Below are 23,380 nucleotides of genomic sequence, written 5' to 3' on the forward strand. Positions count from 1 at the left end.
CCCACCCTCCCTATCCCACCCCTCTAGGTGGTCACAAAGCACTGAGCTGATCTCCCTGTGCTATGCGGCTGCTTCCCACTAGCTATCTATTTTACATTTGGTAGTGTACCTACTAGAGCATGGACTTGAGGATATGGGGAGGGGGAAGGGTAAGCTGGGACGAAGTGAGAGAGTGGCATGGACATATATACACCTGTCTGTTTTCATCCATTTGTCACCCTTCTTATATTGTGGGGACTGCAGCTTTGTCGCTCTGCATCTCAGTTCAGCCTGCCTTAATAATGCACACTGAGCCTCTCATTCTGCTTCTGCTTCTGTCGTGTGGACGTCCTGGAGAGCTGGCTGCACTAGGTCAAGGCTGGGAGCACTGGCCTAAGAGGGAGACACTTAAAGAGTCCCAGGGATGCTACCAGCTCTCTAATGTTAGGCAAGATATTGCAGTTCAGTGTTGTTCTCAGGGGCAAGGAAAAAAGTTTCTTCCTTTCCTCAACTCAGAGGATGCAAAACAGCTGGATCCCTTCCCAGGAACTGTCATACCTGAAGTGACTGAGGTGGCTGTTCTGCCCTGGCTCCCTGATACCCTCAGGTCCTGGCTAGGTGTCCGTGCAGAGCTAATTTTGAGGATTACTGTGGATGGCATGATGCGCCCTTGTGCTTATCCTTCAACCTGTACTTATAATAAGCCCTTGAGTTAAATCCATCAGTTTGCATGATGTTTTCCCGCCTGGTAAAACAATATTACCCACTTCTGTGTATACATATTTTCACATTTATCTCTGGTTTTACGGAGGCGGGAAGGAGAATGTTTAGATGATCGTTTTATGAATAAAAGCATACTTTTGTATCAGTACATAAACCACTATCTTCAAGTACATAAAATGGAAAATAGCTATTCTGCCATGAGAAATCCATACAATATATGTAAAATATTATAGTTGTTTTTTAGCAGATGTGGACTAAGACACACAATTTGTGACCTTAGTATATCTCCAAACCATTATTATCAACAGGTGAAACTTTGTGATTTTGGTTTTGCCCGGATCATTGGAGAGAAGTCTTTCCGGAGGTCAGTGGTGGGTACCCCAGCTTACCTGGCTCCTGAGGTTCTAAGGAACAAGGGCTATAATCGCTCTCTAGACATGTGGTCTGTTGGGGTCATCATCTATGTAAGCCTAAGTGGCACATTCCCATTTAATGAAGATGAGGACATACATGACCAAATCCAGAATGCAGCTTTCATGTATCCACCAAATCCCTGGAAGGAAATCTCTCATGAAGGTAATATCTTCCATTCAAAAGTGATAATGATTTAATCATTGTGTTATATTATTAATTCAGTTGTGAATTTTTAAATTGATAAATGCTTATTGCAAATTGTCCGCTAAGACAGGGGCACAAATTTATTGAGGTGGATGGAGAAGTAAAGGAAATGGTGACAAAAATATCTACTGGTAAAAAGTATATATATTATAGAGAAATTGAGAAATACACATTAAAAGGTAAATGAAATAAAGAGAAACTTAATATTTGGTGTATTTCCTTAGAACTTATAAATGTTTACACATTGATATAATGGTAATACTTGATCTTTACTAACAGTAATCTTTTATTTACTATATGCCTATTTCTATATTAAGCACTTTTAACTTATGGACACAAGAACCTTATGATTTTGATATTTTAATTGTCACATTACATATATCAGTATACCGCATTCTTTGTATACTCTTCCTATATGTGACATTAGAGCATGTATAATATTTTATACTTATTCCTCGCTATTATATTTTTAGGTTATTTCTATTTGTTCAGTGTTAGATAACCTTTATGTATAATTTCTTATATGTATCTCTGATGCTTTTATTTTAGGATAGATTACCTTGGCAGTGTTGCATTATTTAAAATTAAATTCTTCTTAATAAATGTTTCCTTCTTAAAGGAAGAGTGATCGTTTTAAAAGAAGTGGTGGGGCAGTCAGGGCAGCGTAAATGGCTCACTGCATGCTTCAGAAAGCAGTTCCTCATGAATGTGCTTTGGAGCTTATTTAAATCACACACACACACACACACACACACACACACACACAAAAAAAAAAAAAAAAAACCCGTGAAGATAGGTTTAACTATTATATCGATATTTCAAGTGAGAACACTGAATCAAAAGAAGTGAACCACCTGCCAAAATCACAAAGCTAGTAAGTGGCAGAGCCAGAATTTATACCCAGATGTTCTGAATATATATTCTGTAACCACTGGTCCTGCTTCCTTTTTCGTTTTCAGGCAACATCTAGTTCTAACTTTGTTGAGATTTTCCACCACTTAAAGAGGCAAATACATTCATAGATAAACATCTATTTGATACCTGTTATTGCACGTGGTGGTGCAGAAATTGGAAAAGAAGCATGTATAAATTTCTTGGACAATTAGTTCTTAGACTACATTCATATTAAATGGCACAATCCATCTATTATCAGAGCTTTGAGTTACTATTGGAAGCAACCTTTTTAAAAAAATTGTATTGAAGTATAGTTGATTTACAATGTTGTGTTAATTTCTTCTGTACAGCAAAGAAACTAAGCTATACATATATATATATATATACATACACATTATATATCTATATATATCACATTATATATATATATATACATATATATGTTTTTATATTATTTTCCATTATGGTTTGTCACAGGATATCGAATATAGTTCCCTGTGCTATACAGTAGGACCTTATTGTTTATCCATCCTATATATAATTGTCTGCCTCTCCTAATCCAAAATGCCCATTCCTTCCCTCCCCTCCCCTCCCCTCCTTGGCATCTACAAGTCTGTTCTCTGTATCTGTGAGGCTGTTTTTGTTTTGTAGATATGTTGATTTGTATCATATTTTAGATTCCACATATAAGTGATATCATATGGTATTTGTCTTTCTCTGTCTGACTTACTTCACTTAGTATGATAATCTCTAGGTCCATCTATGTTGCTGCAAATGGCATTATTGCATTATTTTTGATGGCTGAGTAATATTCCATTGTACATATATACCACATCTTCTTTTTCCGTTCCTCTGTCAATGGCCATTTACGTTGCTTCCATGTCTTGGCTATTGTAAATAGTGCTGCTATGAACATAGGGGTGCATGTATCTTTTCGGATTATAGTTTTATCTGGGTATATGCCCAGGAGTGGGATTGCTGGATCATATGCAACTCTATTTTTGGTATTTTGAGGAACCTCCACACTGTTTTCCGTAGTGGCTGCACCAATTTACATTCCCACCAACAGTGTAGGAGGGTTCCCTTTTGTCCACACCCTCGCAGGATTTATTATTTGGAGACTTTTTGTTGATGGCCATTCTGACTGGTGTGAGGTGATACCTCATTGTAGTTTTGATTTTGTCAGCAACCTTTAACATCATTTAATTAGTTGTAAATCATAGCTAGGTGGATATATTTTGAAGGAATCTGTGACCTTAAAAAGAACTACCATGTAGCCAAAGGATTAATGAAATATTTAGGATAATTCAATAGGGGAAAAAAGTGAAGTGTAATTCTTTTTCTCAGCCAGGAGGCAGAAAGGAGAGAATTATCAAATAACCTTGTGACCTAACCTTGTCAGGGAACATTACCTTTAAATACAGTTAAAGGTATGTTTGATATCTATAATCTAGAAATCCAGTAGGATAACTTGATGTTGTTACCACAGTGCAAATCTGAAATATCTCTAAAGCCAGTCATACATTTTCCTGTTATGCAAGAATAGGACATTATTAAAATAGCCTTCACATTAAAAATTTTTTTTTCTTGAAGTAGTGGAACAAATGATGCCCACTCCCTGTTATCATGGAAATATGCTGGCCTTCTGTGTAGATAGAAGCTATAGATTATGAATGTTTAATTATCACTAGTAATAGAAACCAGAGACATAGATATCAATAGCTCAAGAAACTCTTGTTGGGAAACCACAATATACATGCATAAGTAATATGAATGTAAAGGGCAAAACAAAATATCCTTCAAGTTTTCATAAAATGTCCTTGAAAGTTTGTTGGGGAGATGAGTTATATGAACTTGGGAAAATGATTATTTATTTCCTTAGCTTGGTATAAAATCAGAGTCTCTAAGTTCAGAGGAGGGAGAATCACTGTGGACTTGACTGGTCAGAATTGCATTTTCAGGGGAAATGGAACTTAGGCCAGTCACTGAAGAAAGAAAAGGAAGAGATACAGCATTTTACAAAGAGGGAATTACATGGGATTATTCAAGAGGCATTTATATTTGACCAGAAAGGACACATTTTACTTGGCTATAGATATGTCTAAGCACTAAAAATGTCCTGCCACTCAGACAAAGTGATGTGGAAACCAGCTCAGGTAGAATCTCCTCCTTCTAAATGACTCAAGTATCAGTTTGGGAATTAACTGGCCTCTCTTCTCAGTATCTTTTTCTAGCTCATCCTTGCCTTTGAGGCACAGGAGTTGTACTATTTGCTAAATGAAGCTCAGATGGCAAACGAGTTACCTACCTGCTGGTGTACGAACAGAAGTATTATTGAATATAAAGAAAAGCTAATTAAATTATGTCAAAATATTAGCTGAGGTGTTACAAAAGTAATTACCAGCCCAGATTCTATTCCACTGTCTTGTTCGGAACAAATAATTTCCTGATTAGATATTATCACAGGGCCGGTACCAAATAAATTTAAGCATGTAGGATCTGATGAATACACAAGCAAACTAGTATCGGGCAAAGGGTGGTCACAACTGAAATTAGTGAATTTTCAGTCTCAGGATACTGTAAACCACACCAGAACCACTAAAATTCCAGATGCAAGGAAGTAAAAATCTAGGCACCTCAGTGACTCTAAATCAAAGGTAAGGATCAGCAGTGAAGCAGTGAAGCAGTTTGTGATGTTGTACTTCCTGCCATTCTAATTAGCTATCACTTACCTTTTCTGAGCTTCAGTTTCTCATCTGTAAAACAGGGTAATGATTCCTGCCCATATAATGAAGTTGTAATAGAGACTGAAAGAGATAAAGGATGTGAAAGGCATTTATAGAACGCAGGTGTGGGGTGAGCCAAGGATTTGGATCTAGGAAAAGGATAGCAGAACACTAAGCTAAGCAGTTGCTCTGGCGAGTAACCAAGAATTGATTGTATAATTTTAGAAATTATATGCAAACTGATGTGCACATTTCCCAAGTGTTCTTCAGAAAAATTGTTAGTTGTACTTGTTTTCTTGGCATGAAAAAGCAAAAGATAAAGGAAAGTTGTAAGGTCTTTGTAACGTACGTCGATGTGTCAGGAAGAGAAAATTCCTTTATCGTGCTTTTTTTTTTTCTGTTAGTGTAGACATGGACTCAGTAAAATATAATACTATATAGTGGAGTGCTTGAGCTATCATTGTGCCATTTGATCCTCACAGCAATCCTCTAATAAGTAACTTGATTTAGTCTCTATGTTAGAAACCAGAAAGGTTCAATGACTTGCCTAAGGTCACACAGTGTGGTAGGGCTTGGACTTGAAATCATTGGTTTCTCTCCATTCTTTAAAGCATACATTGATGCACACCAAAGGGTGCTTATTTCTAATGTCTCGATATTTAGCAACCTATAGGGAATATTTTAAACTCATTAATTATTCTTGCTATTATAATATAATAAGCTGAGTATTGGCATTAGATATATGTTTACTAATCATTTATCGGTGAGTTAATGAGGACTTTTGCATGCAAATAATAGAAACTTATCTCTAAGTTAGACAGAGATAATTTATTGACTCACACAGCTGGGGAAGTCCAGAAGGTGAACTCCATTCATCTGGATCCTGTAGTTCAAGTGTCACATTTCTCTCTCTCTTACCTCTGCTTTACTTTATGATGGCTTCCTTCTCAGGTGGGCTTTTCATGTGTTACAAAGTGATCTCCCAGCAGCTCCAGGCTTACATGCTACCCATTGTACATGACTCAGAATGGAACCATAATTATCTGTCAGTAGCTGTAGAGTCTCTGAAAGGGGCACTGATTGGCTGCCCTTAAATCCTGTAATACCCTGGGAACAATCACATTGTCACTGCAGGAGCCTGGCTCTGATTGGCACTGTGGATGATGGAGAGCCCCTCCAGGTTGGAGAGAGGAAGTTCCTGCAGGGAAAAGATACTAGGCTAAAAACAAACACAAAAGCATTAACAGATGTCCGTTATAAAAATAGATTTTTTTTGTGAATTAAAGCATGACTTGAAAAAATGAGAAAAAAATTGGGGAAAATTTAACTTAGCAAATGTTACAGGTAAAATGGTAATAGTAAAATTAATTAAATTTTGAAAGAAAAAAATAAGAACAATCTTCTATAACCTTTGCACTGTAGTCAAGCACTACTTTACACACTTTACATATATGAATTTATGTAATTGTCCCCAACCTTTGAGTAGATACTATAGTTGTTTCTATTTTAAAGATGAGGCACTGCAGACATAGAAGCTTAAGTGGCTTCCCTGGGTGGGGCGAGGGTGCAAATCCTGTCAGCCTGCTCCAAGGCAGATGCTCTTACCCACTGCATTTACGGGCTACTTGATTATCCTTTCTAATGGATTTAGCCATGCTGTCACATTAAATTTTTAATATGTTTTCACTAGCTTAGAGCTAGTGTAGCAACACAACTTTTAATAATGTCTAAAAAGACAGGGAAACAGGATCATGTTGTGATAAAGACCTGAGTTGCTTCCACTCAGCATCTTGGTGACCTCATCCAAGTTACTTATTCCTTCACATCTCAGTTTTCTTGTCTGCAATATAGTGACACTAGTTACTAACTCACTGGATTATTTTAAGTATTAAATGAAATTGCACCGGAAAGTGGTTTAGCACAGTGATTGACATAACTAGATTACCTTAAATGTGTTAAACACTCTTTCCAATCACTTTACATGTTCAGTCGATCTCTCTGTATATATATATATATATTTTAGTTCTACACACATGCATACAGTTATATAATTATGTAACTAAACACATATTTAATCACAGTTATATATATAACTAAATACTTGTATAAATTATATATCGCTATACATATATAACTAAATAAAAATGCATGTATACAATACTCCATGAATGAATCATATGATTACAAATAATTGCACAAAAGGAGACTTTAGGTAATCATGGGAAGGGAGGAGTTTGAGAACATTGCAGTTCATTCTAAGGCAGTGTGTTGTACCTTGTTTCATTTCATCATTGTGACTATCTGATGGCAATTTGACCTTCCAGTTTATCCATTACTACCTGACAGTAATTAGACATGGCCTCACTCTCACCTCCAGCTTTATCTCATACTAGGTTAAGCTTAGTCCTCAGCACATAGGATGGCTATGACATTTCTCAGTTCCTTGAAAGGACTTGTTCACCTATTTTCAAATAGTTACTTGATTAGGCAGATTTACTTCATCTTATGGAACGGGCAGCCCATTGTCACTTAAATGTTTTTTTAGATAATCAGATAAAACTAAAGAGAATTGCACCTTACTTGATCATGTACCAATATGCCCTTTCTTTCATTGCATTTTTAGCAATTCCAAAATAACAAGAGATAGGCCAGGTTGTCCTCCATGTTTGTCACATCTAGTACATAATAAGCGTGAATCCTGGATGGACATGGCCAAAAAAACAGAAAATTGCAACCAAGAATCAATCTGTAACTTAAGAAATAGGTAACAGGGGGCTTCCCTGGTGGCGCAGTGGTTGAGAATCCGCCTGCCGATGCAGGGGACGCGGGTTCGTGCCCCGGTCCGGGAAGATCCCACATGCCATGGAGCAGCTGGGCCCGTGAGCCATGGCCGCTGAGCCTGTGCGTCCAGAGCCTGTGCTGCGCAACGGGAGAGGCCACAGCAGTGAGAGGCCCGCGTACCGCAAAAAAAAAAAAAAAAAGGAAATAGGTAACAGGGATGTAGAGCTTAGTAACAGGAAATGGAAAAACTACCTAATAGTCAGAACACAGGAATATTTGCAAGGTAGGGGATTACTAATAATTTTGCCAAAGAACCTCCTTGATCATGGCTCGTTTTAAACTACCTGTAATTGTCTCATTCTAAATGTATGGCAGACATTTTTTAACTTTGGCATGCCAGCAGTTAATCAGAGAAGCTAGTTAATAATGGAGATTCCCAGACTCCACCCCCATAAACTGCCATCTTGCTCTGAGACTGTAAGAAGTCCATGGAGCACACTTTCTAAAACACTGCTCGGGAGCCCTGATCCCCTGAAAGACCTGACAGCTGACAGTACTCTAAAAAAATTTTAGTAAGTTTCCAATATTCAAATTTAGATGAATTAAAAATTCCTCTCTTTTGTAACATTTTTTGTGTCCACATCATTTTCTTTATCAGATATTTAATATCAGGACATGTAATTTGTTCCAAATGTTGAATGTATTTCAATATAGACTTCCATGAAAATAGTAAGAAAAAAAATAAAAAGCTTCTTGACAAGCTTCCTATGTCAAGATGAAAGAAGAAAAAAGAAACTCCAGGAAATGCAAAAGTTTGTGTAATAAAGTTATGTGTAATAAAGAATCATGTGTGTCATGATTTTGAGCAATTAAGGGAATATAGAAAGAGAGAATCCTTTTAACACTTGAAAATTCTCCTTTGAGTGGGCATAGGTGTAGAAATTTGATGCTACAGGTTGTAGGGTTATAGGTTATAGACTACAGGGGGTATGAGTTATAATCCTATAGTTCATAATAGTTATATATAAATTATTCCACATATTGCTTATTAATTTTAAATTATAGAAAACCTTTAGACCAAGCATATCTGACTTCATTATAATTATGCAAAAGGATGTGTAAATAATGAAACTTCTTTCACACTAGAAAGAAGGACAGAGAATAGGTGAAAGGAGCTGTAAGAGCTGTAACTTGCACAGAGTTCATATCCGATTCTGCCTAGGTGAATGGATTGGCTTATGTACTGTGTTGGCCAAAAGGTTCGTTTGGGTTTTCCTGTAAGATTGTATGGAAAAACCCGAATGAACTTTTTGGCCATCCCAGTACATTCACATGCATGATTTAGTATATGATTTAATCATAGAGTTAATCCTTTTGAATAAATGTTTTATATATATATGTATATGTATATACATATATCCTGTGTTGTGCACCAGGCAGTGTTGTAAATTACAACAGTAGCCAGTACATTAATTTAATGTAACTAAATTAATGGCATAAAGGAGGACAATGAGGTAGAAAAAGCTGAAATGAAATGATTCATTGTCCTTAATGGAAGAGAATCAATGTTTTATTTTGTTTTGTTTTTAAGGTGGTTCTTCTCAAACTATGTGATAAAGGACCAGTTTTATTTTTTTTTAATTTCCAAACATATGGATCAGTACTTTGTGAAATATAATAAAAATGTGACAGCAATGTCAAAATGCTGTGAAATTTTCCAAAGACTTAGTCTCACTTTCTATACTTATCTCATTGTAAACTAATAAATATTTCACAGACTGGCATTCATCCATACTCTGAATAGCTTAAAGTTAGTGAATCAAGCATAAATGATACTGCACATATTTTTTTAAGGTGTAGAGGTAATCAGAAAAAAATTTTTACATAGTTAAAAGAGGTTTAATAATGAGATATTAGGTTTTATCTTTCAATCTGAACTCTTCTTACTGATTGATTTAGATCTTTTACCAGGTGCGTATGACACTTTTGTAAAAAATAATAATAAGAAACAAAAGTGCAAGAAAGTTCCAGGAATAGTGGAATACAACCTTTTGTGTGACTAACATTCTTGCACACCTGGTCTAAAAGTTATCTATCATGTTAAATATACAAAATATATCTATCTATATATACACATACATATATATATATATATATATATATATATACTATTTTATATGTGAATATTACTGAAGAGTTAGAGGATAATAGTTCCTTTTCTATAATACCAATCCTTGCATGGTGACTGAGCAGGTGAAGAAGATGTAATCTTAAATCTCTAGACCTGCTTTGCCCACACAAAGGAGAATTTGCAAGTTGTGAAAGTCAAATTAATTCTCTTTTTCTACATTCCTTCAGTTGGTCAAGATCCTAACACATCTTAAATTATTCTATTTTATAAATGGCTTTTTTATTCAGCATTTTTTACCCAAGAGTTTATTCTTAGATGAAGAGAGATGACACAGGTAACCATGTGAGGTGGGCTATATAACTAATAAGGCGAAATATAATTTGCTTCAGTGCAAATCATCCTACTAGGAGAATGATGACAAACCTGCAGTGATGGGAAAGCCTCTGTTAGAGTAAAAGTACATTTCCATCATCATAGTGAATTGATGTGTTCAATTAGAGACACACAGTAAATTTGAGGAAGGTTAGTAATAGACCATGACGATCACTGGATAAATTACTATTTTTTCCTTCTGAGTTTTGTTATTCCTTTATATGCCATTAGGGAGGCAAGCAGGCAGTAATCAACACAGAGGCAACCTCAGAAATTGTCTCACGAAGAGCCCACGACCCCCGCAGACAGAGATCATTTTCTGTGCTTGCAGGTGAAGTCTGAAGAAGCACCTATTCTCATCTCACCTGCTGTGTTGTCACTGCTCAGCTTCAGAGTCACATGGTTAGTTGATATAATCAAGAATTAAGATCAGACATGAAGCCTTGATATATGTGAAAAGGAAAAAAAAAAGAAAAGGAAAAAAAAAAAAAAGAAAAGGAAATGCCCTTGTATCAATCCTATAACTTATCTTTAGTTCTAAATTATCAACTTGGGATGGTGCACCCGTGACACAGGTTTTTTTCCACTGTGCGATCCAACAGTCTCAATGGTAATATTTCTGCTGCTTCTTTCCCCTGATAAGCACAGCTGTAGTTTATTCTTCCATTTGGTCTCAATCCTCTGCTGACATTTATGTTCAGTGCAGAATATATGGCATCCCAAGGCATAGAATGGCTATAATAATATACCACTAAATTTATCCAAGCATCTAAATTTTATTTTAAAAGCTATTTTTTTTTTGCCATTCAATGTGGTAAATTCAAATAAAATTGGTCACAAGTGCATTTTTCCCCCAGAAATTGGAGATGAAAAATACAGCCAGTACAAACACAAAGCGAAGCTAAATAAAAGCCTAGCACCATTACCACATGGTATGTTTTCAAAATCCAACAGTGTTCCAGAACGCTAAACACTTAAGTTGGAAGTAGCACTTTGCCATGAAAAGGAACCAGCTGTAGGTCCCTCTTTCACTACATATTGTTCAAAACAAAAAATAACCCTATTGAAAATAAGCCTCGGGTAGATGAGACCCAGAAATCCAATGGTATGAGAAACAAAAGAAAGACAATTGTCATTTAAAAATTAAACTGTGTTTGTAACAGTTTATGAGCCTTGCAGATCCAGCAAGCCTGCTGAATATTAATGAATAGATTGATTTGTCAACATATTAGCACCACTGTCAGACATAACAGCATGGAGGAGATGCAAGGGGACTAGGCAGTAAAGTACTTAAAAATGCTGGACTGGGTACCATGAGATTCTATCATGATTGATAAACTACAGTGAATGATGTGGGTCACAACTTCCACTGGGTTTTAATATTTTAAACAATCTCTATTTGAAATTCTAGGATTACTTGCGTTTAATTTTTTTGGAAGAGTATGCTTTTTGTTCAGTAATAAGGAACTTTAAAATTATGAGCCAAAGACATACAATGGTTTAAATGATATCTACTTAGTAGAGTGAATTTTTAAATATATGTATGTGTGTGTTTATATACATATACATAAACACACATACATATTTCAAAATCCAAATGAGTTAATATCTGAAAAGGTGTCCCACCAGGAAAGGAACCTTTGATAGCAAATAAAATGTAATTAATGAGATTTTTTTTCCTAACAAATGATAATTTGTAGAGAGAAACTGATCTGAAGAAGTTTTAGCCAGAACATTGGCATTGTAAGTGCTCAAAAATTGGCTGTTTATTTGTGCTCCAAACTGAAATGTTTCCTATATATCCCAATTATAAAAACAAAATTTCACTTCTGAATGTATATCCTAGTTGAGTTGAAATGTGACATCTAAATATATGTGCAGATGTCAGGATATAGGAACAACAAATGTTAAATATTCTGTAAATTTGCTTTCTTTCACAATAACAACACAGAGTAATATTTCAAAATACAGAATATTAAAAATCTTATCCTACCCCTGTACTGCTCCACAATACCAATCCACTGAGCAATTATCCAGAATACTCTTATGTTGCTACTGTAATAGAAAATGTACAATTTCATGAGGAGCCCTATTTCTTCTCAATTTGAGCCTGAGCCTAGCACAATGAACAAAATGTCTCTGGGTTTTTACCCACTGGTAGAAACAAACCCAATCCTTTTTCCAAATAAAAGCTTATCTCAGAGGTTTGAAAACAGCCATCATGTCACCCCAAGCTTTCTCTTCTCCTGGGCAGTCAGTTTTTTCTTTAACCACCTGTTCACTCTGGTCCAGACACTCCCCTCTTTATGTTCTTTTTAAATCAAACCTCAAAACTGTTCTGACTCAAGATTCAATGAGCCTGAGAGTAATGTGAATCCACCATTCCTTCATTATAAAGAACACATTTCTTTTAGCATGGCATAAAATAACACTTGATTTGTATAAAATGTAGACTCACGTTGAGTTTACTGTGCATTTAGGACCCTGAATTTTTTCTTATAAATGTTGTTGATAAGCCACATTTTTCAAGTCTGTACTTAGACTGGTTTGGTTTTGCGGGGTGTGGGGGGGTGTTGGCTAACTAGAGGACCCCGTTTCATTTGTCCCTGTTAAATGTTATCTTACCAGTGTAGCTATATATGTATATAGTTATCTTGGAACTTATTTGTGTAATGCAACTTGTTTGCTCTTCCTGTTGGCATCCTCTGAGTAGAAGCTATCCTGAAACCCTTCAATTGTCTTCGTTCCAGAATACTGAACAAGATGGAGCCTTCTCTATGTTTATATCCATCTATTCTGGGGCCCTTTGAACAATATTAAACCAGTTTTTAACTACTTTCAATGTTCTCATACCCCTAGTCATTTGCTAGCTATTCAAAATGTGGTCTAAGGTTCCACCTGGGACTCTCAGGTTCCACCCCAGACCTACCTAATCAGAATCTACAGTTTAAGATCCCTGGATTATTTATATGGGTGTAGAAATCTGAGAAGCACTGCTTAGCACAGCCATTCTCAACCCTAAGAGCACATATTAGAAACACCTGAGGTGCTTCTAAAACTACCGACACCTGGAGGCCCCTAACGATTTTTCACTTGACCTTTGGCTTGAGTATCAGCATTTAAAAAATAAATAAATAAAAATAACAAAACCAGAAACCTCTCCAAAGTGAAAATGAGAAAAAGAAAACTTCACCCCAAACTTCATTAAACTAATATAAATATATTTTAATTTAGACTTTAATTTTTTTTTTTTTTTTTTTTTTTTTTTTTTTGCGGTACGCGGGCTTCTCACCGCTGCGGCCTCTCCCGTTGCGGAGCACAGGCTCCGGATGCGCAGGCTCCGCGGCCGTGGCTCACGGGCCCAGCCGCCCCGCGGCACGCGGGATCCTCCCGGACCGGGGCACGAACCCGTGTCCCCTGCATCAGCAGGCGGACTCCCAACCACTGCGCCACCAGGGAAGCCCTAGACTTTAAATTTTGAATCAACTTGGCATCAGTTTGGGGGCTGCTGTATGCTGTGTTTAAACAATTCATGATTTCCAAGACTGTCTTTCTAGTCTTCAGGAGGAAATTAAACTGAATGTAAAGCAGAGAACTACCCAATGATACAATAACTTTCTACAGAGGAAAGAACTGGGAAAGAAAAGACCCTGCTTGAGTCTCTAAAGGTCTTGCACTTCATTGGATTGCGGTAATTGACTCAGGAACCAGTGAGATGATGATTTCCAGCGGCCTTGTTTGCTGCAGGCAGCCTCTGGTTTCAGCCCATGAGAGGAGCGTCCCACTTAGTGTTGCCGGGCAACAGCTCGCTGGGTTGAGAGCTGGAATGTGAAGGGTTGCAAAACGATTTTTTAAATAAACACATAACTTACCATCAGCATGAATCAAGCCAAAGGGAGAAGTACTGAGCCTACAGGGTGACAGGCAGTGAGGCAGAATAGAAAGGGAAAAAAGAAAACAAGGAGCTCAGTGGTGACAGATAAGACTCCATCACTAGAGTGATAGTTCTGATCTGGTTTCTAATTTGAAAATTTGTACCTCAATAATTTGCAGCTGGTCGAAAGACAGTATGGAAAAAAACAATTTTTTCTAAACTACCATGTCCGGACAAAACAGGTCAGCCCCAAGGTTTCATAGATAACTTATCTCGTGTCCAATAAACATTGTAAAGGTAAACGTGATCTGTATTCCAGATCCTCTCAGCATTATTCTGATATTCTGATGGACGTCATTGATCCTGTGATCCATTTGTAGACATGTGATGTCCTACCATCCAGGAGTATTTTTAGCCAAAATATACAAACTATATGCACATAATGTGGATATTAAAACTTAGAGCTGAGAAAATGAATATTTAAATTTCTAATGTATTCAATCTATCAAATGCTATTTAGCAAGCATTTTCCTAATACATTAAATGATGCATTTGATTTTAAATATTTATGAAATTGTGCAAAAATGAATACACAATCTGTGGGACCTTAAAGGAGCTAAAATCTAGTGGGGAGAATGGGGGAACAGGCAGGTACCTAAAATGAAAGATGGGAAATGGGGGAATTCCCTGGTGGTCCCGGGATTAAGACTCGGCACTTTCACTGCAGGGGCCCAAGTTCCATCCCTGATCGGAGAACTAAGATCCTGCAAGCCTCTCGGCCAAAATAAGATGAAAACTGGAAGATGACTGAGAGGCGTGACCTGAGGGTTCTATTATGTCTTCAGATATGTCCAGTTCCATTCTTTCTGTAGGATTTTCTCCAAGCTTTGGATGCTGTTTAGTTTAGCCATAGCTATGACACATGCAAATGTCCCTTCTGCATACTCAGAACCTATAGTCCATACACATGGTATTTGCTTTGAAATGGAGAATGACTGCAATATAGTTTCCACAATTTCAAAGATGATTCTGAATTTTGACACCCTAATTTTAATTTTAACACCAATGGAACGTTTCTTTTCATATTAAAACATAGAGCCCTTCAGCACCTGCATATACCATTTAATTTTGTTTTTGTTTAGATATACTTACATAGAACTTCAGCTATCCCAACATCTGCTGAAAGTCCCATTCTGGTAAAAAAAAAAAAAAAAAAATGTTTGATAAAATTTTCTCTTCACTTACCTGACATTTCAGTCTCTCAGCTGATGGGGCAACAAGAGAAATTGCTGTACAGGAAGTTAGGGGAAAAGTAACTTTGTTAACCAAGAATTTGTTGTAGCAAAAAAGAAACATTATGCGTCATAAAACAGATGTTTCTTTGCTCTTATTTTAATTTACAGGAAACATTAATATGAATCCATGGCTAGAAACATTTTAGAAAACACAAAACTCTGTGGTTATGAGAGAGGGGATTCTTTAAAATAAAAATCTGAACCATAAAATTGTTTAAAATTTTCTAATAAGAAAGAGAAAGGAAAGACTTCTCACATTGCCCGAATGTAGCTATTTGAAGTGTTCAGAGATCTCAGCCTTAAGACAATTTATTAAAAATATGGAAGGAAGAGATTGAGTTTTAGGATGAATAAGAGAACAGAACTCTCAGAATAATATTAGAAAGGCTAACTCTCAGAGTAAATGAGCAAGTCGAATCAGAAAATAATCCTACTACTCTTTGAAAAAGTTGCCATCATATTTACTACAAAGAGAAGGAGGAACTAGCCACTGCCTATTTTGCTCCTGTTTTCTTTGGGGGTTGAGAAGGGGCTCTTCAAATTGAGAGAATAAGGGAAGGAGGGTGTGAAACAAAATATATAACTCAGAGAATGGAGGATTTTCCTGAACAGCTTTGGCCCTAGGTACAATGACAGCTGTTTTAAATTACATCTGCTTATTGCCCCAAACTGTGGAGAATCCAGCACTGTGTAGCAATAAACCTTAACCTCATGAAAGGCAGGTATTGGGGTATGTACTTTTTGCTATATTTATGGAAGGAAGTATGGGGTACCAGGAATATGTGGCATTCTCTGCTTCCCGAAATATCTCTTTATCCTGGGACTCCAGATCTTCCTGGGGCTCCGGGTACCTGGAGTTTCTGTATCCTTCTAGCTTCCACCTTGGGTGCTAGGATCCTGTTCTGTTGACATGCCAGCATGTCACCTTTCCTTCTGACTTCCCATTCTGCTGCAGTCCCCTTCCTTACTTCCTATTTCCCACAGCCAGACCACCATCCCTTTCTCCTTTGCTTTGTTTTTGAAAGACGTTCACAGAATGGCCCAGTTTCATATCTGTCTTTCCCATTGTCTCTCCTTCTCCGCCCCCAGCCACCCTGCAGTTTCAAAGACAAACCCTGTCAGATTCCCTCTAGGTCAGAATTCTGAGTCTTGATTTGAGTTTTGGAACTGGAGTTGAGATCCCATTTGGAATTTTTTCCTGATTGTTGACTCTCTTGGGACTGCTGTAGCTACTCCAGTTTTACTAGTCTTTTTGCTCCTTTGCTATTGGCTTCCTTCTTCCCTTAACTTGGATTCTTTACATTTGAGGGTTACCCATAGCAGTCTCAGCTGGGAGCTAGTACCTAGGGGGGGAAATAGTGGTATCACAAGAGTACACTCAATGGCAGCTATAAACTATGACTGATGTTCAGAACAGGACTTACTGCTTATTGAAGAGGCTAACAGAGGTGCTCCTAGAGCCATTGGGTAATTAGTAAATCATGGATAAAATGAGAGAGATACCAGAATACTTAAGACAGGCCAGAGTTTTCTGAATTTCTAAAAGGGGGAAAGAATGGATTCTGTAATCATTCAAGAAGAAGCTTAATATTTGTCCTTGTCAAAATCCTAGAATGAATGACTAAATGAATAGTTTGCAAATATTTAGAAACAAATCCTGGTACTGAGAAGGAAATGACTAAAAAACAATACTAGTCAATATTAGTTTACTTAGAATCTATTACAACAGAATAATTGCATTCTTTTTCAATAAGATTGCCAGATAGGTAGAATGAGTAATACCAAAGACTGATGTTTCTTAACTATAATAAAACATTAGAAAAAAATCTCCCACAGTAGCTTTTGGAGAAGATGATAACATATGGACTGAATGGGATACTCCTAGGAGGAAACATTGCTCATGTATGCGTGTGTTCAAAGAATAATCAATAGGCATGGCAGTTGGGCGTGTAATCTATTGGAGAGTCATCAAGTCCTATGTTTAAGCCTTATCCTGAAAAAAGGTTCCTAGTAATTTGATTAATACATAGCAGATAGGCTTACTCAGTTTGGAAGTGGTGGAAAGCTAGAGGATTAGTCCCTTCAATAGGAGAGATCACATCACATTCAGAATAGTCTTTGAATGCTGAAATGTTGAGCTAAGGTCACAAAGATAGATAGATAGATAGATAGATAGATAGATAGATAGATAGATAGATGATAGATAGATCCAGGCACTTATGTACATAAAAATATGGTGGAAACATGACTAAGAAGAATTTAATGTTCATTATTGGAAATTTTCTAAATTTAATTAGTTTTTGAGATTATTATCGGTTAATAATAATGAGTTAATGGTATGATGTGGCTACTGCATGCCATAGTATTTAAGAGCATGGGCTTTGGAGCCAGTTACCCTGGGTTTCAACCTCAGCTGTTACCTGGGAACTGTCTGACTTCGACCAAGTTATATGACCTTTTGAAGTTTCAGTTTTTCCTTTTATATAAAATAGAGATTAAAATAGTAACTACTTTCATATGTTTGTTAGGAGTACCTAAGAATATGAATGTGAAATGTTTTTTAAAAGGGAAAACCTGGGCTTCCCTGGTGGCGCAGTGGTTGGGAGTCCGCCTGCCGATGCAGGGGACACGGGTTCGTGCCCCGGTCCGGGAAGATCCCACATGCCGCGGAGCGGCTGGGCCCGTGAGCCATGGCCACTGAGCCTGCGCGTCCGGAGCCTGTGCTGCGCAACGGGAGAGGCCACAACAGTGAGAGGCCCGCATACCACAGAAAAACAAACAAACAAACAAACACACAAACAAAAAAAAAAGGAAAACCTTCCATCCTAGGCTATATGAATAATATCACAATTAAGTTGTCGGTTAATTGTGAGGAAAATTCTGGTCCATTGTGAACAGGAACATTGAAAAAGAGCTAGTGAACATAAAAATAAGGGTGCACAGGGAGACTGAGGAGGCTAACGGAACCACAGAAGGCGAGGTTAAGGTGAATCACTGTCCCCAAAACTTAAAGAGCTGTCATATAGAATAGTCAAGTTCTCCAATGCATCTAGAACATAAATAGGATTAATGTGGGTAAGTTATAAAAAGACAACTTGGGGCACAACATAGGAGAAAAGAATTCTTGTCACTGGTATCCTGCAACACCACTGAGATGTGAAATAGATTGAACTACTGCACTTAGTCACTAGGACCCTAGCTAGTTATATTTAGGGAGTGCTAAAGAAAACATTTTTTTCTTTGAGTAGGATATTAATTAAAGGTCAAAGATTTTAAATGGTGCATTTTGTCATGTTATATGTGTGTGTGTCTGAGTGTGTGTGCATGCGCGTGTGCATATTTTGCCTTTGCAATTAGATTGGGAGCTTTTCAGGGCTTTATCATTACTAATGTCATTGCCAACAGTAAATCCTTCAGGAATATTTGGTGAATGAACAGATAAATGAATGATACATATATGCGATAGACATGGTCAATAAAGAGAATATTCTAAAAAAAAAAAAAAAAAGAAAACAGTAGAATCTCTTTTTAAAAGTGAGCTTAGGGCTTCCCTGGTGGCGCAGTGGTTGGGAGTCCGCCTGCCGATGCAGGGGACGCGGGTTCGTGCCCTGGTCCGGGAAGATCCCACGTGCCGCGGAGCGGCTGGGCCCGTGAGCCATGGCCGCTGAGCCTGTGCATCCGGAGCCAGCGCTCCGCAACGGGAGAGGCCACAACAGTGAGAGGCCCGCGTACCGCAAAAAAAAAAAAAAAAAAAAAAAAAAAAAGTTAGCTTAGTGAAAGACATTTTGGATGGTATATTTAATGCTGGGTTGTATGAGACTTGATTAATAGAAAAGGATGTTTTAGGAGTTCCAGAAACAGTGACCAGTAGAATGGAACTCTCAAACACTACGATGAACCTATTTTCTCAGTAACACCGGGTTCCCAATATTTAACTACAGTGTCCAACATTTAATAGTTAATTATTTCTGTTTTCTGCTATCAAGAGCCATGAAATATATTTATAAATACACAGATACACCCGCACACACCCCCACACCCCCACTAATTCTCTCCTTAGGTCCTAAACTATTTTCTCTCGGAGGTACTTGTCATTGGCTTGCTGTGCTTATTCAGGTCAGCTGTGTACTGCGGCTGTAGTGAGACTTGTGATTATATGCTTCATTCAGCAGAGCAATTTTTTCATCTTCACATATTCCATTCCCTTCAGACACATCTAGTTTCTCCCCTGGCTGTACTTCCTTCCCCATTAGTCAGTGTGATTCACTGTTGGGGCCCATTTGGGCACAAACCAGACTTTTTGTCGAGTTGCTGTACTCCTACCTTCCTAATTATAGAATTCAAAGCAGAAGGAGTGAATTAATAACATGTCTTTATTCCCTGCAGTGTCTGGGGAAGCATAATGCTGTGGCATGCTTACGGTAGCACATGCATTCTCCCGTCTCCCCTTATTCTCCATTTTTGCTGTGTGACTTCACAACAGCAAGAATGGAAGGTGCACTTTACACACCAGTGAGTAAATCATGTGAATGGATGTTTTAAAGCCCATGCCCAATACACAGTTCACTGAGAGAACTATACTTTCAAAAGCTCTCTGAGAACACATGCTTGGAATTTGAAATTGTACTAAATACTGTGTTTCCTAAGGTATCCTAGTGAAGGCAAGGGTGTAAGGGCATAGACAGCATTTAAATATGTGCTATTGCATTTACTTTCTCCAATCAAGCAATTCTTAGATGTTTGATTCTACAGTCCTTCCATGCAGGCAAATTCTTGGAATATTAGTATCAAAGTGATACAATTCTAGGTTACCAAAAGCCTGTAAAAATCATTTCTCTTTTCCTGATAACGAGAAGGATTCTGATTCATTCTGAGGGAATAAAGTGATCTTTGTTGCAGGTGGCCTCAGGACTCCTGTGACACTGGATTTTCAGATCCACACAGACTGATGTAGACCAAACAATGGAGTCAAAGCCCCCTCATTCAGGACTTGATGGTTGAGGAAGTTGGGAAGTTAATTTGCATCTTTATCAGATACCTGTTTAAGTTTTTTTTTAATTTTTTTTTAATTAATTTATTTATTTATGGCTGTGTTGGGTCTTCGTTTCTGTGCGAGGGCTTTCTCTAGTTGTGGCAAGCGGGGGCCACTCTTCATCGCGGTGCGCGGGCCTCTCACTATCGCGGCCTCCTTTGTTGAGGAGCACAGGCTCCAGACACGCAGGCTCAATAGTTGTGGCTCACGGGTCCAGCCGCTCCGCGGCATGTGGGGTCTTCCCATATCAGGGCTCGAACCCGTGTCCCCTGCGTTGGCAGGCAGATTCTCAACCACTGCACCACCAGGGAAGCCCCCTGTTTAAGGTTTTTGATAGAAAGATCCATCTCTCAAGAAACTTAATGACCAGGGTTGATTAAGGGGGGGAATGGACTCGTTGGTGGAATGTGAATGCTTTCATTAGTTTGGCAGATTTCACTAAGTTCTTTTTGGGAAGAAAATGCTAACAGGAAAGAAAGAAATGGGAAGTCATTACAAGAATGAATGGGAAGCATGAGGTAATGAATTTAATAAATAGTGAACAATTAATGGTATAGGCTGAAAATAATAGTTTTCAGAAAGGTGAGTGAGAACTCTGTTACATGGTACTCTGGGTAAGATGCTTTGTAGACTAGATAACTAGAAGAATCACTTTTTTTCCTAAATTACACTCTGTTGAAATCCCAGTCACAGGCAGAGTATGAGGCTGGATGGTTTGTGATTCTAACCAATTAGAAGAATTCTTATTAGACAAGTTGATTACCTGTCTTCCCTATGAAAGCAATAAGGGCTGATATAATTCCAATTCATGGGTTGTTTTTAAAAGTAAAGAGAAAGAGACAAAAGTGTTTCACCACTGGGCCATTGGTTTTTAGGCTCTAAGTTTATCATGAGTCATGGCCTATGTTATGCTTTATTTTCTTCCTTTTAAATGTGGTGTCCAGATGTCTGTCACTTAATTCAAGACTACAGAGCCAATTATGTGTATTCAAACTTTAAACACATTTTGTAACAAAATTAGTAAATGCTTTCTCTTGAATAGTAGTTTTATCTGGCCATGAGTGCAACACATATTTAAATGATGTATATTTGAACAAAACTCCTACTTCAGAAAAATGTATTAGAAACTAGACTAAGAAATTCATGTCATACTCACAAAGGACTCATACTCCTTCCTCTACAATTATTTCCAATTCATTTTTTCGCATCTAAAATAAAATTAAGGCCAAGGTTTTAGAATTCTCAAGGGGAATTTTCTTCAGGTTCTAGTGTCTACCATCACTGTGTTGCATTTAACTGTGAAATAGCAGATGTGGAATAAACTATAAATGAATTATGCATATGTTTCAGTTATGTCATCTATTTTTACCAATAAAAATTTTTTTCAGCCATTGATCTTATCAATAACCTGCTGCAAGTAAAAATGAGAAAGCGCTATAGCGTGGATAAGACCTTGAGTCACCCTTGGTTACAGGTAAAAATCAATCACTGGATATTTTCTCAGTTGAATAAGCTTCTAAATATTTAAGATTCTGATACTATATATAAAAATCTTTTGTTATTTTTTAAAGTATAATTATAATACCAGTTTGTTTGCCAAAATGCATGCAACTTCATAGGATTTAATAACAATTTAGTATTTCTAAACCTCTCTGTCTACCAGGAAAATTGGATAAGGGAGAAACACATCATACCGAACACAAACACACACACACACACACACACACACACACACACACACACACACACACACACACCAAAAACAAAAGACAAAAAAAGAAGTGTCATAATGAAACTCCAAGGACCAGATTTCAAAAGCATCTGTATGTGTAATCCTGATAAATATCCAAGTAGATGCCCACCTGGTCATGCACCGTACTTGTTTGGAAGCTATATATTTAAATCCAAGGCAATACTTGTAAAAGAAATGCATGGTAGTTATAAAGCATATGCATGTGTTTGTTCTCTCTTAAATATTTTATTTTCACATTGAACTTAGAAGTGTAGAAAAACAATCCTCTGAAATACTGAAGGATTATTTGTAGGCATTAAATTCCAAAGGAATACCAACATTCTGCTTTGGTTGACTGCAAATATTAATTGCCCACCTTCTGAAGCCTGATATCCTATAAACAGTATGCATTTGCAAAGTTTAGGTAAATAGGATGGCTCTGGTGCTGATGCTGTCACCTCAGGGTGCCTGATGAAAGACATAGCACGGTGGGAGTGGAAGAAAAAAGGGTAACATATATGTTGTGGGAGCTGACAACGTATGAAAGAGTGTTTAATGAGTTTTAATCATATCTATGGTAATATTTTACAATTTCTTCCTCAGGATTATCAGACCTGGTTAGATTTACGAGAGCTGGAATGCAAAATCGGGGAACGCTACATAACCCATGAGAGTGATGACTCAAGGTGGAAGCAGTACGCAGGCAAGCAGGGGCTGCAGTACCCCACACACCTGATCGATCCAAGCACTGGCCACAGTGACAGTCCTGAGACCGAAGAAACAGAGATGAAAGCCCTCAGTGAGCGTGTCAGCATCCTCTGAGTTCCATCCCCTATAATCTGTCAAAACACTGTGGAATTAATAAATACATACGGTCAGGTTTAACATTTGCCTTGCAGAACTGCCATTATTTTCTGTCAGATGAGAACAAAGCTGTTAAACTGTTAGCACTGTTGATGTATCTGAGTTGCCAAGACAGATCAACAGAAGCATTTGTATTTTGTATGACCAACTGTGTTGTATTAACAAAAGTTCCCTGAAACACTAAACTTGTTATTGTGAATGATTCATGTTATATTTAATGCATTAAACCTGTCTCCACTGTGCCTTTGCAAATCGGTGTTTTTCTTACTGGAGCCTCAGTTTGGTAAGAGTCTACAGAACCTGTCCGTGAAGTAGTTCTGTTCTGTGCGTCCCATTGGTGTCACTATAAGCAAACTCTT

General features: G+C 37.5%; 1 protein-coding gene across 3 annotated transcripts in view; it reads left to right on the forward strand.

Annotated features, from left to right (window-relative positions):
- The window catches only part of PRKD1 (protein kinase D1), a 343,255-nt gene extending 320,213 nt beyond the window's left edge, over window positions 1-23,042 (forward strand). For all 3 annotated transcript variants that reach the window (XM_067028633.1, XM_059056015.2, XM_059056016.2), the window contains 3 exons: window positions 1,011-1,278; window positions 21,814-21,899; window positions 22,761-23,042. In XM_067028633.1, coding sequence (XP_066884734.1) covers window positions 1,011-1,278; window positions 21,814-21,899; window positions 22,761-22,979 — 573 coding nt within the window. In that variant the 3' untranslated portion in view covers window positions 22,980-23,042. The remainder of the gene's footprint in view (window positions 1-1,010; window positions 1,279-21,813; window positions 21,900-22,760) is intronic.
- The last annotated feature ends 338 nt before the right edge of the window (window positions 23,043-23,380 follow it).

Source organism: Kogia breviceps, chromosome 3 (genome assembly GCF_026419965.1).
Source record: "Kogia breviceps isolate mKogBre1 chromosome 3, mKogBre1 haplotype 1, whole genome shotgun sequence".
Lineage (NCBI taxonomy): Eukaryota > Metazoa > Chordata > Mammalia > Artiodactyla > Physeteridae > Kogia > Kogia breviceps.